Source organism: Lactuca serriola, chromosome 4 (genome assembly GCF_051521515.1).
Source record: "Lactuca serriola cultivar US96UC23 chromosome 4, Lser_US96UC23_V15, whole genome shotgun sequence".
Taxonomy (NCBI): Eukaryota; Viridiplantae; Streptophyta; class Magnoliopsida; order Asterales; family Asteraceae; genus Lactuca; species Lactuca serriola.
The window spans coordinates 118782965-118800416 of record NC_136411.1 but is presented as its reverse complement, the minus strand read 5'-3'; the positions used below and the strand labels follow the sequence as shown (position 1 = coordinate 118800416).

The 17452-nt window shown below is 31.7% G+C and overlaps 2 protein-coding genes across 2 annotated transcripts; one reads left to right on the top strand and one right to left on the bottom strand.

Moving 5' to 3' along the window:
* Positions 1–301: 301 nt before the first annotated feature.
* On the bottom strand, positions 302–1009 carry LOC145098768 (uncharacterized). The gene has a single exon (XM_079036374.1). It carries the CDS (start codon positions 1007–1009, stop codon positions 302–304), a length of 708 nt encoding a protein of 235 aa, XP_078892500.1.
* Positions 1010–7277: 6268 nt separating this feature from the next.
* Positions 7278–10849, top strand: LOC145098767 (uncharacterized). The gene is made up of 6 exons (XM_079036373.1): positions 7278–7328; positions 7650–7859; positions 8447–8606; positions 8930–9832; positions 9944–10110; positions 10193–10849. The coding sequence occupies exons 1-6, from the start codon at positions 7278–7280 to the stop codon at positions 10847–10849; spliced, it is 2148 nt and encodes a 715-aa protein (XP_078892499.1).
* The last annotated feature ends 6603 nt before the right edge of the window (positions 10850–17452 follow it).

Sequence of the window (17452 nt, the reverse complement as noted above, 5' to 3'; positions counted from 1 at the left end):
GCCATGTGTAAGACAAAACCTTTATTTACTAGGTTCAACTTCGTGAACCACCGTTCATCATTACACACATGATGTGTAGAACAGGTATCAAGCCACCATGAATCTGTATCAACCCCCTGTACAAAAGAAACTTTTGGAGTTAGTAACATAACATTAAATACTGAACTTACAAGATCAATAGTAATTTGACCTTTGGTTGCAGATTGATCATGAGATCCACTGCCACCACCAGCATCTTTTCCACTACCACTTGCACCTTTGTTTCCAAGTTTCACCTGACAGTCACGTTTCATATGCCCTTTCAGATGGCATCTCCAACACACAAGTTCCTTGGAATCCTTGTGTTTTTTGTTGGACTTTTTGTTGTTACCCTCATACTTACGTTTTTTCCCTTGCCCTTGTGATTAGAATTGTCTTCTTTATCACAATCAACCATATGAACTTGGGGCTGTCCAAATTCAGATTTGCCCTTTCCAGTTCCTTTATCATTCTCTTGATCACGAAGTCCTTCTTCGATTTTCAAATGGCTCCCAAGTTGAATCAAACTTATCTCTTCCTTTCTATGTTTCAGATGGTGCTTGAAATCTTTCCATGACGGTGGAAGTTTATCAATCACACTTGAAACAGCAAAGGATTCATCCATAGACATGTAGTGTTGTTTAAATTGACCATAAATTCGTAGGATTTCATTATATTGTTCCATTACAGATCGAGAATCAACCATTTTATAATTGTTGAAATCAGAAACAACGAACTTTTTACTTGAAGCATCTTCTGCAATATATTTTGCTTCAAGTGTGTTCCATAATTCACTTGCAGTTTCAATATTTTGATGAGTGTCAAAGAGGGAATCATACATACCATTCAGAATGTGACCAAGGCAGATGTAGTTTTCATTCTCCCATTTGCTTCTGCTTCTGATCTGTTCCAGACTTGCATCTTCAACCTCTTTTGGTTTTGGAGTAGATAGAACATACACAACCTTCAAAGTGGTCAACCAGAAGTGCATCTTCTTTTGCCAACGTCTAAATCTCCAATTTACCAAACGAAATATTCATGTCTTTCAGTGAATTGTCAGCCATCTTTTCCAAAAAACGAAAATATCAAACAAGATTGTTAGGGAAAAACGAAAATAGGGTTATTGAAAATCTGGATTACAAACAGGAATTGTGTAAACACTTTCCTTGTTTGATATTTCGACCCTATATGTCTTGGGTATCACGAAATCCAAACTTAGGATAAATCCTGATGCAGCAGTTCTGATTATAGGCACAAAAATCAAAATCAATTGAAGAAGATGAATCAGGAAGCATTTCCCGGTTTTCTGTGTTTCAATGAATTCGTTTTCCCGGAATTTATCCAATCAACGGATAGCGGGATCCCCCGACTTGACACAGTAGATTAGAGTTAACAATGTTTAGTATATACAAGTGTGCACTCCTGCACCTCTTAACTTATATTATAACTAAAATATTGTTCTTGAAACACTAGCTAAATCTATTACACTAAAATATATTTGATGATAAAATCACAAACAGATATAGACAATAATGCCTCTTAGAACGATTGCGCCACATATAAGATCTCCGACAAATGTTAACTTGGACGAGTAAATAGTACAAACAATTAAAAAAATAACAAACCGCACCATCTGGATTTGTAAATGGACAAACAATGAATGTGTGATAATCATTAGAATGAATAAAAAAACATGTTAGTCTTATTTATAAAGAGTTATTACGTATTGTCTTTATTGTTTTTAGTGATGAACCTGTTGGGTAAATCGGTTTGTTTAACGAGTCAACGGGTAGCGGATGAGTGGGTCGTGGATCACGTGTCATGGGAAGATTTGGATTAACAGAAACTTTGTCTTGGATGACGAGAAAATTAGAAGCTGAATGTTGGTTTTGATGCTTAACTATTTTTTTTTTTGTTAATGTCCTATTAAGGCCGGAGGGAGTGGTAACACACTTAGCATAGCATATTGCCATGTAGGATTATTTAGTTTTTTATGCCGCGTATGCTTAACATGTGTAGCATAAAATGACATTAAAATTTATGTAGAAACTTATGATTTGACTATATATATATATATATATATATATATATATATATATATATATATATATATATATATATATATATATATTTGAGAAATTAAATATCCTTCTACATTTTCTTCCTACCTAATATCCTAATATCCACATTAAATATAATATGTGGATTCAAATATTATCAATGTAATTAATAAATTATTAAATATGACATATGTTAACATTTAATATGGTAGGAGGATAAGGAAAAATCAAATATAAGAGTATATTTAATTTCTCATATTTTTTTCAACTGTTATAGTACATGAAAAATATTACACCATAAATCATATTCTATATGTATTATCCAACAGTTTTCAATTTGTGTCCAGATATTAGGTTATATATTTATGGTTACTGGTTTACTATGAACGATCATATGATGAACCTGCAAACTTTAAATGTATTTAATTTTTTTATGTAGCGGAGACTTTGAAAAATTATATAAATATTAACTTCGAAATAGTCCTTGAAATTTGAAAATGCCTAGCTAGTGATTTATCGAAAATGAAGTATTTGAAATTAGAGAAAAGAGTAAGGTGCACCAACCAAATTCTATGCAACAGAAAGCCCAGCGCATGCAAAGGTGTGGCTACAAGAATGTCAAAGCACCTAATCATATAATCAATCCACAACAATTCTTAGATATAATGTGTTGTAAAACTGATTAAAATATATAATCTTGAAATTAATTGTTAACTAGTGACGAGACCTATGCTTCGTATAGTTTTTAATTGAATTGTGCCAACAAATGGTGGTTATATGGCAAATAGATTGCATTCCAAAATAAAAGTTCATAACGTTGGTACACGAGCAAAAAGATGTTAAAAAAATGGATATCATTTAAAAATAAAATATCGAACTGTGTTTTTCTCCCTATGGATTCTCTTAAATAATTTGGTGCATCTCCTAATAGAGGTTTCCATTTTTCACTTGTTAAACAGTACAATAGACTATTAGGGCTATTTTGGATATAATGGAATTAGATGACAGAGAAATAGAACAAACATTGTAATTAAGATTTAAAATTTTAATTTTCAGGTGTTAAAAATACAAAAATTATCATTCTCACAACCTAAAATAAAAAAAATTAAACAAAATGTTACATCCTAAAACCAGCAATTAGTTAAAGAAAAACAAAAATTATATATATTCTCACAAAGATTAAAACTTTCACGAAATAAGATAATTACAAGTCGGTTGTTTATTGTTATTGTGAAAACCCATCAGTAACATGATGTTATAAATCGCAGTGTTATGTATGATTTTCTGAGTAAGGATACAAGCATATGAGTTAAATCTTATTCGTTCCTTTTACCCTAATAGGAAAAACGATATCTTTGGGTCCTTCGGTGATTTTGTGCTGACTTATAGTGCTGGGTCTAGCCAGGACTCAATTGATGTGTTCAATTTGAAGTCTTATTTGTCGTCACAAATCATAAATCGGGAAAAAAAAAACTTGGACAATGAGATTGATTCTAACCCATATCTCATGTTTGTATGATATCTAATAGAACAGAGGAATATTTGATCACTTATTTAAGGACGAATGTCTACTTAGATCAAAGTTCAGCAGTTACCTAGGAAAGCACACTTTGTTGTTTAATTTGGATGTTGTAATTTAGTTATAAACTTATCCAAGTGGGAGATTGATGAGTTAGGCGTCTAAGCCATTAACTAAATTATTATAAACTAAAATTATTAGCAAAACTTAGTAAGAGACTGGAATGCTATTTAGATATATATATATATATATATATATATATATATATATATATATATATATATATATATATAGAGAGAGAGAGAGAGAGAGAGCTAGGTTCAAATATGGATTGACATCTATTGTGTGGACGTGTGGATAATGTTATTCTGTGAGAATTACAAAGAAAATATGTTATATGATAATATGAATACGTTCAATCTTATATAATTATTTTAATTATTCAATATTTTCACTAATTAAATCGTCTATAAGATTATTATACAATTTTTTTTTAATTATTATCATTCTGTCAGAATGTTATCAAGATGTTTATTGAGTCGTATTCTATATGAATTAAAAAAATTAAAAAACGATGAATAAGAACAAAAATGAATTAAAATTGGTGAGAATCCATTAAAATAAGAATAGTTCTGTGAGATTGAACGTATTCACATTACTAAACAACATATTCTCTTAATAATTTTTATAAAATAGCATTATTCACACGTCTACATAATAGTTATTCATCTACATTATAAACTTGCCCTATATATATATATATATATATATATATATATATATATATATATATATATATATATATATATATATATATATAGGGTTATTTGGAAAACAAAAAAACCCAAAAAATCATAAAAATGCATAAAAAAAGTACTTAGAGATCACAAAACTTTTTTTTTGAAAAAAATCGCAGCTTTTTATACAAAATCGGTGAAAATTTTTTTGAAAAAAAACTTTTTTTTTTAACAAAAAAAAAAGATTTTTTGTTTTTTTTTTCAGCGAATTTTAACAAAAACCTGCGGTTTTTTATAATAATAATAAAAAAAAATTAGTGATCTCTAAGTATTTTTTTATGCATTTTTATAATTTTTAGAGTTTTTTTTAGGGTTTTTTTGTTTTCCATAATAGAGTCTAAACCTATATATATATATATATATATATATATATATATATATATATATATATATATATATATATATATATATATATATATAGAGAGAGAGAGAGAGAGAGAGAGAGAGAGAAATTTATTAATTTATTATATGATAAATAAATTAGTTAGAAGTCAAAATAAATAATTTATTAATATGTTTTGAGAAAAATATATGAATTCAAAATTATATTGTTTAATTAAAAATTAATCAGAAATTAATTGGAATTAATTGTGAGATTAATTGGAATAATTAAAAGTAAAAGGACTAAATGTGACAATGTCTAAAAAATTGAGCATTGACTAATTCTAGAACCTCCCAAGAGGGTTGGATGGATTCTAGATGGTTTCTAGAGCTTTTCTTGGGCTCTAAGGAAACTAGTTGTAAAGCAAAAGGGATAAGGTCTGTCCAAGAAAACCTGCCTTGTCCAAGCCCATCTAGTCATCTATATAAACCCCCTTTGAGTTTCATATTATTGGCACTCATAATTCCAAAAGAAATTATGAAAATACTTTCCCTTCCCATCTTTCCTCTTTAGCCTCTAACTGCTAGGGTTTGGGTGTGAGCCATTAGAGGCACAAGATTTCTGGTGTTGGCTTTTTGAAGTTCTACAAAGAAGGAATTGTAGTTTATTTACAATAATAAACTAAAATGTATGTTTTCTCTTATCCCTTCTCCTAAATAAAAAATAACAGTGTACTTTAGGGTTCTTGAATTCAAATTGTTGTTTGAATATCATAATGAGAACATAGATCCTTTAGGGTGTATGCGAACTTAGGGTTCTATGTTTTCCGCCAAAAATATGATTTTTTATCTATAAAACCTATAAAAAACGATGTTAGGGTAAATCGTATTTTAAAAAAACTTAATGGTTTGTATGTCGAGTACCAGACTACACATTATGTGTTGAATACATATATAATCTAAATGAAATTAATAGTAAGTATATACTAACCTCTATCCTCACCCTTCATAGTTTGAATGGGGCGTATGTGCCGAACGTTTAAGATGGACCGAGAATCAAGGAATAAGGTGGACTACATGCTCATTGTGAAGACATTTTCCTACTGAGATGAAGACGGAACATGTAACACTCTAATTTGTTCTAAGGAAACTTTTCAAGAGCAAAGTGAAAATCTATCTTGATATGCTTAGTTCTGTGATGATGAACCAAGTTGTTAGCTAAGTAGAATGCTCAAACATTACCATGATAGACAATGGTGGTGTCGTTAGATGGTTTGTAAACCTCATGAAGAAGATTATGAATCCAACACATTTCAATGACAATGTTGGCAACACCATTGGACCAAGAAATGGTGCTCTTTCATTTCGTAGACCATAATAGAAACTTGTTTCTAAGGAACACATAATACCTAAATGTGGATTGTTGGGTGTTTGGACAACAAACCCAATCCACATCGGAGTAGGCTGTGATTCTACGAGCAGAAGAGGAAATTTTTACAACTAATAGGTAGTGGTACTTCATACGTAGCGTATGATTCTCTTAACTTTTATGAATTGAGGCTATTGAGGATAATGTATATGAAGGCACATCTATTGAACTGCATAGATGATATCGGACCTAATGAAAGTAAGGGACTACAATCTTAAAACTCGGTTATAGTAAAAGGAGTAATCTAAGATAACAAGGTTGGATGTATCGAGATGGCCAAGATGTCAGCCGACGTGCAAGCAAGTTTGAGATTTAACATATTAGCCCTGTTTAGTATCTTTATGGCATACTTTTTCTGTGAAAAGAAGATGTCATACTGATATCGAGCAACAATGATGTTGAGGAATAAATTGAGATCCGTATAGACAACCTAATTCCAAATGTTGTTGTGACGTTACATGTAGAGAATTAAAAGACAGAAGGAGAGGCTTTTTATTACTTACCATTCTTTAAACCGCTTAAAGTCAGAAATTTTACACTTGATGAAATTACGCCGTTCGAAGGGGTTGTTGTGCCAGCGTGGAGGCTACCTTACTGCGGGTGGGTAGAAATCGATGAAATTGTCGGGGTAATACATCGGCAAGAGAAGAAAGCATACAGGGGAAGGGTCTTTGAGGCGTGCATTGGACGAACCAAAGCGAAATCAGCGAAGACACGAAAAATCAAAACATTTAACTATTTATTAATAGAAAATCAGAAAAAATCAAAAGCTAGGGTTTTCCGATTTTGTACCGGAGCAGGAGGTGGAAGTCGACGACATTTGTTGTGTTGTCTGCGGTTTGGGTGAGAGATGAAGAAGTAGATATTGGTAGGAAATGCATGGCGCCGGAAATGGAAAAATTGAAAGGGAAGCACTGCCAAGAACCAAATATTAGGAGGGAATAAGGAACTGAATGTTTAATAATGCGCTTTTGAAGTAAACACAATAATAAATGGCTTTTAATGCGGTTTTATAGACACCGCCTCAAAAAAAATATGTTAGATGATGCGATTTCTTAGTATATTAATGCGAAAACACTTTAATGATGCGGTTTTATGCGACCACCGTATTAAAAAAAAATCCCGTCGCACCAATGGCGAACCCTCATAGGGGCCGGAGGGGGCCATGGCCTCCTCGCTTTTGGGTCTCTTAATACCTGTATCTATATTACCCAATTGAAAATTTATCTGGAATCATATCTTCCCCCCCCCCCCCCTCCCTCCCCCCGGTTTCCACATCATGACATATACATAACATCTTAAAATATGCAAATCTAAGATAGGAATAACCGAAAATCAAAATTTGAGGAAGATCAATAAGAAAATCAAAACAAACCTCGTTTCTTTATAAATTTATAAAATAAGGAAACTAAATATCTATTAAAAATCTATAAAAACCCCAAAATCTTGTCAAATTTACAACAATTCAACCCAAGTTTGAGTTTAAGAAAACTGATAATTGTTAGCCTAAAATCCAAAATCTAATCGGGCCGTCAGGAAATTACTTCTCAAAACTCACCGGAAGAACGCCGCCAGTTAAGACTGTTGTCTTGTTCACTTTTCCAGTCGCCGGATTGTTGACCTCCGCTGACCACCGTGTGCTTGAGTGTTCAGTCGATGCTGCCTCCCCTAAGGTTTTCTTCGCCTGTTCTTCATCTCCGTTCTTATTTCCTAAGGTATATGGCTTCTCTCTCTCTCTCTCTCTCTATCTCTCTCTCTCTCTCTCTTGTTATTTATATTTCTATTTAATGCCTTTTCTCTCACACTCCCTTAGTCAATAAATTAGGAATTGATACTGTTCATACACATAAGCTCTATGAGTCTATGACACAATGACAGATAATATTTGTTGAATTAAAGAAATATATATTTTGCACTTAGAATTTATTAGTATGTTATTCACTTTAAATGGGTTGATTTATTTGCATAGGAACGAATATATATATATATATATATATATATATATATATATATATATATATATATATATATAATATTCTATAATTGATTTATTAACATATAAATTTTGTGGAATCGATGACATGTGTATATAATATATTATCATATATTTTTGTATGTATATGTGTCACTTGTTATGATATTTAATTAATTAAAATTATATGTGTTTTATATTATCTTTTTTTTTTTTTTAAAAACTTTATTTGTTTATTGTTATTTGTTAATTGTTTGTAAATTTGATTGTGTAGTTTATATGAACATGAAAAAACAATCTACTATTGATGGATTTTTCAAAAGAAAATAGTCATGTTGTACTCAAGATTCCGAAAACACACTAAAGATTGTTTTGGATGAAGATACCACCACGCCTGATGTTCCTATTACTACTGAAAACCGTTTCATAAAATCTCATCTTGAAAATAATGAAATTGATCTTAGTACATTAGAACGAGATCCGGGTTTGCGTAAGCAAATTTATGATTATCCAATTAATCAACGAGATACTATTATACGAGCATATATTAATCGTGGTCCCTTTCAACAAACACTTTCTGTATATCCAAAATCTGGACCAGAAACCCATAAATGTAGTTTTCAAGCTTCTTGGTTTAAGTTATATCCTTGGCTTGAATATTCAAAGAGCATAGATGTTGGGTTTTGTTTTCCATGTTTTCTATTCAACAAGCCTTCTGGAATGGGACACTACGGCCAACGAGCATTTACTATAGATGGATTTCATAACTGGAAGAGTGTGGTGGAAAAAATTGCTTCTTTTTGAATCACATAGGAACTGAGTGTACATCTTTTCACAATGTTGCACAAAAATCATGTGATGATTTGTTAAATGAGGTGCAAAATATACGAAATGTGTTTGAGGCATTTACAGAAGAGGAGCGTAAAAATAATAGATTGAGATTGAAGGCTACTATTTATACAGTCCGTTTATGTGTATTTCAAGGAATTGCATATAGAGGTCACGATGAAGGATCAGATTCCATAAACAAAGGAAAATTTCGTGAAATATTGAAGGCACTTGGCGTTTTTAATATAGAGATGGAAGAATTGTTCCGTACCGCTCCTAAACATGCATTATATACATCACCATCAATTCAAAAAGAGATTTTAAACCTTATCTCAACTAGGGTGAGGAGGATGATTTGTGAGGAGATTAATGGAGGAAAATTTTGTTTAGTTGTTGATGAAGCACATGATCAGTCTAATAAAGAACAAATGTCAATTGTTTTGAGATTCTTAAATAAAGATAGCTTCATTATGGAGCGTTTCTTTGGGCTTGTTCATGTACCTGGCACTACATCACAAACTCTTAAGAATGCAATTTATTCTGTATTGTCACATAACAATCTTGATCTTAAGTCAATTCGTGGTCAGGGCTATGATGATGCAAGTAATATGCGAGGTCATTTCAAGGGTTTGCAAGCATTGATTTCAAATGATTGTCCATACGCATATTATGTTCATTGTTTTGCACATCGATTACAATTAGCATTAATGGATGCTTCCCAAGGAGTTGTTGCATTACAGAAGTTTTTTACTCGATTATCTTTTGTTATCAATGTTGTTGGTGCTTCCTCCAAGCGTACCGACCAACTTAGAGATGCACAAGCTGAGGAAATTGCTTATAAGATTTCTATTGATGAGTTAGAGACAGGTAGAGGTCTTAATCAAATTGGTACATTACAACGAGCTGGCGATACTAGATAGAGTTCTCACCTCAAGTCAGTTTCAAGCTTAATTAAAATGTTTAGTCCAACTTGTGAGGTTTTACTTAAAATTATTAAAGATGGCACCGGTCCAATCAAAGGCGACACAGATTCAGTATATGAGGCTATTACTACATTTGAGTTCATTTTTGTTCTTCATCTTGAGAAAGAAATAATGGAGATTACCGATTTACTTTGTCAAGCTTTACAAAGACAATCTCAAGATATTTGTAATGCATTGAGGCTAGTTGCATCCACCAAATTGTTATTGCAAAAAATGAGATGAAATATGGGATGGTTTGTTGTCTCTTGTTATGTCGTTTTTTCAGGAACGCAACATTGATACCCCTGATATGTCTTCTCCATACTTTAGTACAGGGGCTCGAGCATGTAATGAGCATAGTGATCATACACTTGAGCATCATTACCGTGTGGATATATTTTATGAAGCAATTAATTGTCAATTAATTGAACTAAATCATCGATTAAATAATATATCAACGGAGATGCTTCGACTTTCAACAACTTTAGATCCTAAAAGTGTCGTTGAGCCTTTTCGAAGTGGTGATGTGATTAAGTTAGTAGAGAAGTTTTATCCCGAAGATTTCAATGAACAAGAGAAAGTACTTTTGAAGATACAACTTCAAGATTATAAGATTGATGTCATTCAACATGTAGATTATAAACTATTGACATCTATATCAGAATTGTGTCAATGGTTGATAAAGACAAAAAGAGTGGCGAACTTTGATCTTATTTATCAAGTAGTGAGTCTCATACTTACTCTTCCAGTTTCTACTGCTACAACGGAGAGGTCATTTTCGGCAATGAACCTCATTAAAACAAGGTTACGGAATAAAATGGAAGACGAGTTTTTGAATGACTCAATGGTTTTGCACTTCGAACGAGAACTTGCTGAAAAGATTAGTTTAGACACAATTGTACAAGACTTAAAAAATGCAAAAGATCGTCACGTTCCACTTTGAAAAACGATGTAATAATATTTATATTAGTTTTCATGTTTACAGTTTTAATATGTCATAGTTTTGCACAAAATAAAACTTGCTTATATATTTTAATTATGAAGTTTTGATTCCGGCCCCCCTACTTGTAGTGCTTGTGTTCCGCCCCTGCATCGCACTATTAAATAGGTTTTGTACTAGTGTATATGAATGTTATCCTCTCTATATAGATTTTCAACACAAAATGAATACTGACAGTCCTTTGGTTGCTTATAAAGATTGCCTTGTTACTGATGGCTATTACAGACAACTGAGAGTTGACTACCACGAAACCTTTATCCTAGTTGTCAAGTTAACCCTTTTCTATATCTTATTAAGGCTTGCATCGTCAAAGTCATGACCAATCCATAATTTGGATGTTAAAAGCATATTCTTATACATAATTTATATGCAATGATGTACATGCATCCACCAATGAGGTTTTAAGATTCATCACATCCAAACTTTGTATGTCTCTTCAAGGGGTCCTTATACAGCCTAAGAAAGGCCCACAAGCTTGGTACAAGTGGTTCAAAAATTATGTTTCTATAATTTGGTTCATCCACAATAAAATGTGGCCATTGATTGTATTTTATATATTTCCATGGAAATAATGTTGCTTACCTTTTACTATATATGTATGATTCTCTTAGGCTCTGAATTTTCCATGAAGGACCATGGCCTTCTTATTTATTTTTTGGGCAGTGTAGTTAACTGTTGTGACAATCATATGTTTCTCAACAAAACTAATACGTCGAAGACATCATTAAACATGACATCATGTTTTCAAACCATCCCATACACCCATTAACAAAAATACTAAGCTGAGCTTGAGCTCCACCACAGGGTATTGCTATTCAGACCCACCGATTATTGTAGCCTGCATATGCCTTACAGTATCTTACTTTAACTAGACTTCATATTTCCTATGCAATGCAACAATTTTTCTTACACATGCACAACCTACACATTGGTTATTTGGATGCCCTTAAGCACATCATTTGATACTTAAAAGGCACTTTCTCTTATGATTTATATATATTCAAATCAGTTTCCATGAATCTCCTACGCTACACTAATACAAATTGGGGGCGGGGTGTCCAGACGCTCGTCGTTCCACCTTACGCTATTGTGTATTTGTCGACCAAAATCTTATTTCTTGGTTACATAATTTGCTTCTTGAATTACATTTCCCTTACTGAAGTCACTATAGTTTAGTGTGACAATGTAGTACCATTTACCTTTCGGGCAATCCGTTTTAATTAACATCACACCAAAGCACATCGAAATGATCAATATACATATTGTTTATGGAAAAGTGGCTAATGGTGAAATTTATGTATTACATGTTCCCTGTTAACAACTTGTCAAAACATCACAAATGGACCCCCATTTATTTTTATTTGATGATTTTCGAGATTGTCTCCAAGTCTGTCCACCTTCTACTTTGAATGTGGGGGACTATTAGTGATAAACATCATTTCATGTAATATATATTCAGTATCTTTGTAAATTATCTAATCCTATAAAATGTTTTAGATAATTATGTATTTCCCATACATAAGGATATCAACACTTGTACGTATTGAGATGTTGGGAATGAGAAAAATCTAAAAGATTGAACTTAACATGTGTATTTTTATATTTTGATTTGATTTTTAGTTTCCATAACTTGTTATTTTAGTTTAAAGTTAAATTCAATGAAAAATTAAAAATTAACCGTTAACTAAAATTTAATGAAATTCGCTTCACCATCAATGCTTCATCATCAACGTCGATTGATTAATAAGAGGTCATGTCCTAGAGACTACTCGTACATATCAGTTTTTGTTCTATAAAAATAGCAAACCCTATCATTTGGATGGTCTACATTGTACATGTCCCAAGATCCACGTGGGGATAAATTGTGGAGCCATATCAATATTGTGCAAGGTTTGAACATTAAACCTCTTATAAGAAATTCTGAGCTCAAACGATTGACTTCTATTGTTGAGCTCTAAGATTTTCTACAAACCAATGGAAATGCAATGATAATCGCGGTAGTTATGCTACTGGTAAAATTGGTGAAGTACGGTATCACAACCACTACTAGAAACATGGGTTTTAGAGACGGAAGAATCCATCGCTATTCCGTCGCTAAAGGTTGTTTGCGATGGATCAGCGACGGATTCACTCCATAGGTAATTAAAATGTGGCTAATTTCTCAGCGAGGGTTTTAGCTACGGATGGGTTTTTCCTTGCGACAAATGTAGCGACAGAATATCCGTCGCTAAATGTCAGTCAATACATTTACTTAGGGCATTGGCGACAAATTATGTTAAAGTCATTCCGTCGCTGTTTTGTCGCAAATTTCAGTGATCATTTTTTTCCATAGCTAATCCCTTGCAAAATTCATATATACTAAATTTTTTTTTCCGTCGCTGATCTGTCGCAAACTTTAGACATGATTTTTTTCCATAGCTAATCCATTGCAAAATTCATACATTAATTTTTTTTTTGTTCCGTCGTTGATTCGTCGCAAACTTTAGAAATGATTTTCTTTCCGTAGCTAACCCCTCGCAAAATTCATGCATTAAATTATTATTTTTTTGTCGCCAATCTGTCGCAAACTTGTAATATCATTTGTTTTATTATGATTCTAGAAGAAAAAAATACTACAATCATCAAATTATTATACTAAAAAAACATCAAATAATCAAATAATGATACAAGAAAACATTACAATACCAAAACTATCAAAGTTTACCAAAATATCATTCAAAAAACATCTAAAAACAAAACTATCCACATAACATCAAACTCCCAACGGTTGAGAACATTTTACCACCAAGAAATCCAAAGTATGCAAAAGAGGTACAAACAGAAAAAAGTTTAACCTTCAATTACCATCTGAAAATGGATAAAGTATTTCAATTACCATTACCATTCGTAGCACACCTGCCCTTGAGGTTTTCGCTCATTGGCCCCACAAACTGACAGCTCAGCACCTGATGGCTGATACTGCTCTGTTAACAGCCGAGAGCAATTTGTTTGTGGCAAAATCCTCGATTTTCTCTGAGATGAAATTAATTACATAAAGTTTGTTTACAGCAAAAATTCACTCATCAAGTAGTTTTGACTTTGTGTATCAAAAAAACAAAAAAAAAAATGTAAAAGTTTTACCAGTCGTATAGCTTTTGCGCGGATTTCATCTTTTGGATGAACAACACACTGCATTTCAGGATGCATAAAAGTGAGGAGAAATACATAAAAGCATGTGGTGAATAGAAAATACATAGTATTTATTTCAAAATTTTAACCTTCAAGGCAATATCCAAAAAATCCTGGTGAGGACGCCCTAAAATCAAGCTCCATCACTTGCTGGTAAGGCATCCAGCAGACATTTAGCCTACAAAAACATAAATAAATAATATAGCAACTTCTTACCACTCCTAGAAGGAACTTCTCATATACAACGGCGGGTCTTGGGCTGAGTCTGACACCCTGACAACAAACTAAAAACTTCAGGGACCAAAAATATAATTTTGGAAAACTAAAACTATACGAACCAAAAGTGTCTTTTGCTTATTTCCCACTTTCATAGTGACAATGTAATTCCTGAAATTTAAAGCTACAGGGACCAGAAATGTAATTCATGCAAATTAAAAACTACAGAAAATAATTCCAGAAAATTAAAACTATAGGGACCTAAAGTGTCATTTGCATATCTTTTGTTATTGAATGTAATACTATACAACAATGATGCAGGCATTCCACGTGTTTCATATTTCGTGCCTCATTCATTGGGTCCTTCTGTGTGAGTCTGAAGTTTATACAAAACAAATAGTTGCTCCTGAAGTAAAAAAGAAAAGTAGATTTCTTAACTAAAATGGGTTGATTTTTGAAAATACAATGTGCTAATAATAAGAAAACTAAAGCTGGGTACTAAATTGGAAGATTTTTCAAAGAAAAGGCATTTATAAAAAGCTTTAAAAAGAAGACAATACATTAAAAGACTTGAGTACTAAAAGTAAAATGCTATAAACAGTTTGATTTCTGAAAATGCAATATACAATTTAAAAAAAAAAGGAAAAGAAAAAAACTGAAAGTCCAATGCTATAAATGGTAGATTTCTTAAAGTAAAAGGCCTTGATATGAAATAAAAGTTGGATGTTTCAATAACAGAATGAAACCTAAAAGTACAATGTTAAAATGGATTCATTTTTGATAATTCAGTGTCTTAATAATAGGAAAAGTGGAATGACAAATTGGAAGGTTTTTCGAATAAAAACGCATTGAAAAAAAAAACAGTTTTAAAATTACATTGAAAAAAGAACTTTTAAAAATTACACAGCTTTAAAAGAAATAAGAATTAAAATTACAGTGCGATATTTGTTAAAATTTTTAATATCTAATAATGATTGAAAAGTACAATGTTAAAATGGGTTGATTTTTAAAAGTAAAAATCCTTGATATGAAAGAAAATTTGAATTTTTGAATAACATATTGAAACTAAAAGTACAATGCTAAAAATGTGTTGATTTTTTAACTTAGAGCACTAAACTTGAAGATTTTTTGAAATTAAAATGCATTGAAAAAAAATACATTTAAAATTTCAAAACTTTAAAATAATTAAAAACTAAAAGTACAATGGCATAAATGATTAAATTTTTGAAAATGCAGTAATGATTGAAAACTATAAATGTTTTCATTTGTGAAAATGCAATAATTTTACCAAGATTAGATATGCTCTAATAAAAAATCGTAATGGCAAAATGTAAATTCCATGGACCTAAACATATAATTCCAAAACAAAATAACAAGCATAATGACCATCTTATCCCCCCTTAGGCCCTTATCAAATTTCTATTAAAATACAAAATTTAGGGCAAATTCGTCATTTTACCATATAATTCCAAAACAAAATGAAACCATAGGGAGAAAAAAAAATGCAGAGGGGCTTATGATCTTTCTCTTCAAGTAAGTTTCTTACATAAACTATGTGAACCTTTCTAAAATCATGTTACCAAAATAGAGCAAAGATCCATGCATTGGTGTCTAGGGGTAATGGTTAGAAAATAGAAAAGCCAAACATAGATTCTGCTTCATATATGTATGTCTATAACTAGTTCTTAACTGATATGAGTATTATTATATAAAAACTTATTTTTGCTCGTTTATTAGATGTAAATAATTGTGAAAGTTTAATGATGTTTTAATTATTAAGATGATTAAGTTATATTGTGCTTCTTGTATGTACATACATAATTAAGCCTTAATTGTGATGCTCATTATGATTATGACAAATTATTTTCTTCTTACATGTATTAAATTTAAAAATACATGGAAGTATACTCAATATAACTTTCATTTTGCTCTATATGATACATGTTAGAATAACATATTAAATAATTAGTAATTAGCCTACCCATCAACTAAACTAGATATCTTCTCGGGTTCATAAACTTTCAAGTCTTTGATCAGTCTTACTTGGGACTGGGGTTGTTTATTATAACTCTTGATCTTTAATTTTGTCTTTTAGTTTTAGGTTCAAATTTCATGGAAATTAAGGACTGTGTGTTCCACACATGAAGGCCATCAATTGGAGACAACCCATTTAGATTTTAGAATCATATAGACATCAATACAATACTAACATGTTTTAATAGAGAACAAATGAAACTACAATGCTATAATAAAAAGATTAATGAAATTAGTTTGCTATTTCTTACATTTAACCCTTTTGCATTTGACCAAATGAATTATCATTGAAATCAAAATACACAATATCAAACAATGTAGTAGATTATGGTGTTAATGAGAATGCTCTCATCCAAAACAATCACACAACTTAATCCCTGGTGATTTTAGAATTTACCTTTTCTAAAAGCTAACTTTGAAAGATATCATCAACAACTCTAATTCAACAGCAATAAAATAATATTATGTTGCACCTACTTGTGCAGCTAGATCCATTTGTTCATTGCTGGTTTTGATATGGAGAGTGTTATAATATACACAAATATAAGCTTCACATCGTGGGCACAATCAACCAACCGAACAGATGCTCTTAAGGTAGTAGGAAGAAAAATCAGATAAAGACCAGAACCTGCTCCAATTTACATTTATATCATTCATAACTAAGAGGTAGAACCCATCGATCAGTAAAAATCAATAGCCTTTCCATGGAAAACACATGGATTTACAGGTTTTGCAAACAATATAAACTCATAGGTCTCCTAATCTAACAATAGACTAGATGCACATGAAGAATACTTGATATGAAGCCAGAACCCAGAAGGAGGACATCCAAACACCAAACACCACCAAACCATAAGAAGAATAACGGTTGAAAAAGGAAAAAAAATGGAGAAATTAAACCCTAACGTAATATATTGTGCAACTGAACCAAACCTAACCTAATATATGACTAAAGCAAATAAAATCAAGAGATATACCTGAATCGGAAGTTAACAAAGAATAATGTTAGATTTTAAAAATGTGGAGGCTGTCGGAATCGGAAGCTGCAATGGTCCGTGGTGTCGTCATCTGTTTGAACAGAAAGGGTGAGATTAGGTTAAGCAAGTTGCAACTCGAGAGTGTCGTCAA

Excerpts from the sequence above, each read along its gene's own strand:
- LOC145098768 (XM_079036374.1), bottom strand. The coding sequence starts at position 1,009 with ATGCACTTCTGGTTGACCACTTTGAAGGTTGTGTATGTTCTATCTACT.
- LOC145098767 (XM_079036373.1), top strand. The coding sequence starts at position 7,278 with ATGGCGAACCCTCATAGGGGCCGGAGGGGGCCATGGCCTCCTCGCTTT. Across the intron at positions 7,329-7,649 it reads CATGGCCTCCTCGCTTTTGG|CCTAAAATCCAAAATCTAAT; the intron begins GTCTCTTAATAC and ends GATAATTGTTAG. Across the intron at positions 7,860-8,446 it reads CTCCGTTCTTATTTCCTAAG|TCATGTTGTACTCAAGATTC; the intron begins GTATATGGCTTC and ends AAAAGAAAATAG.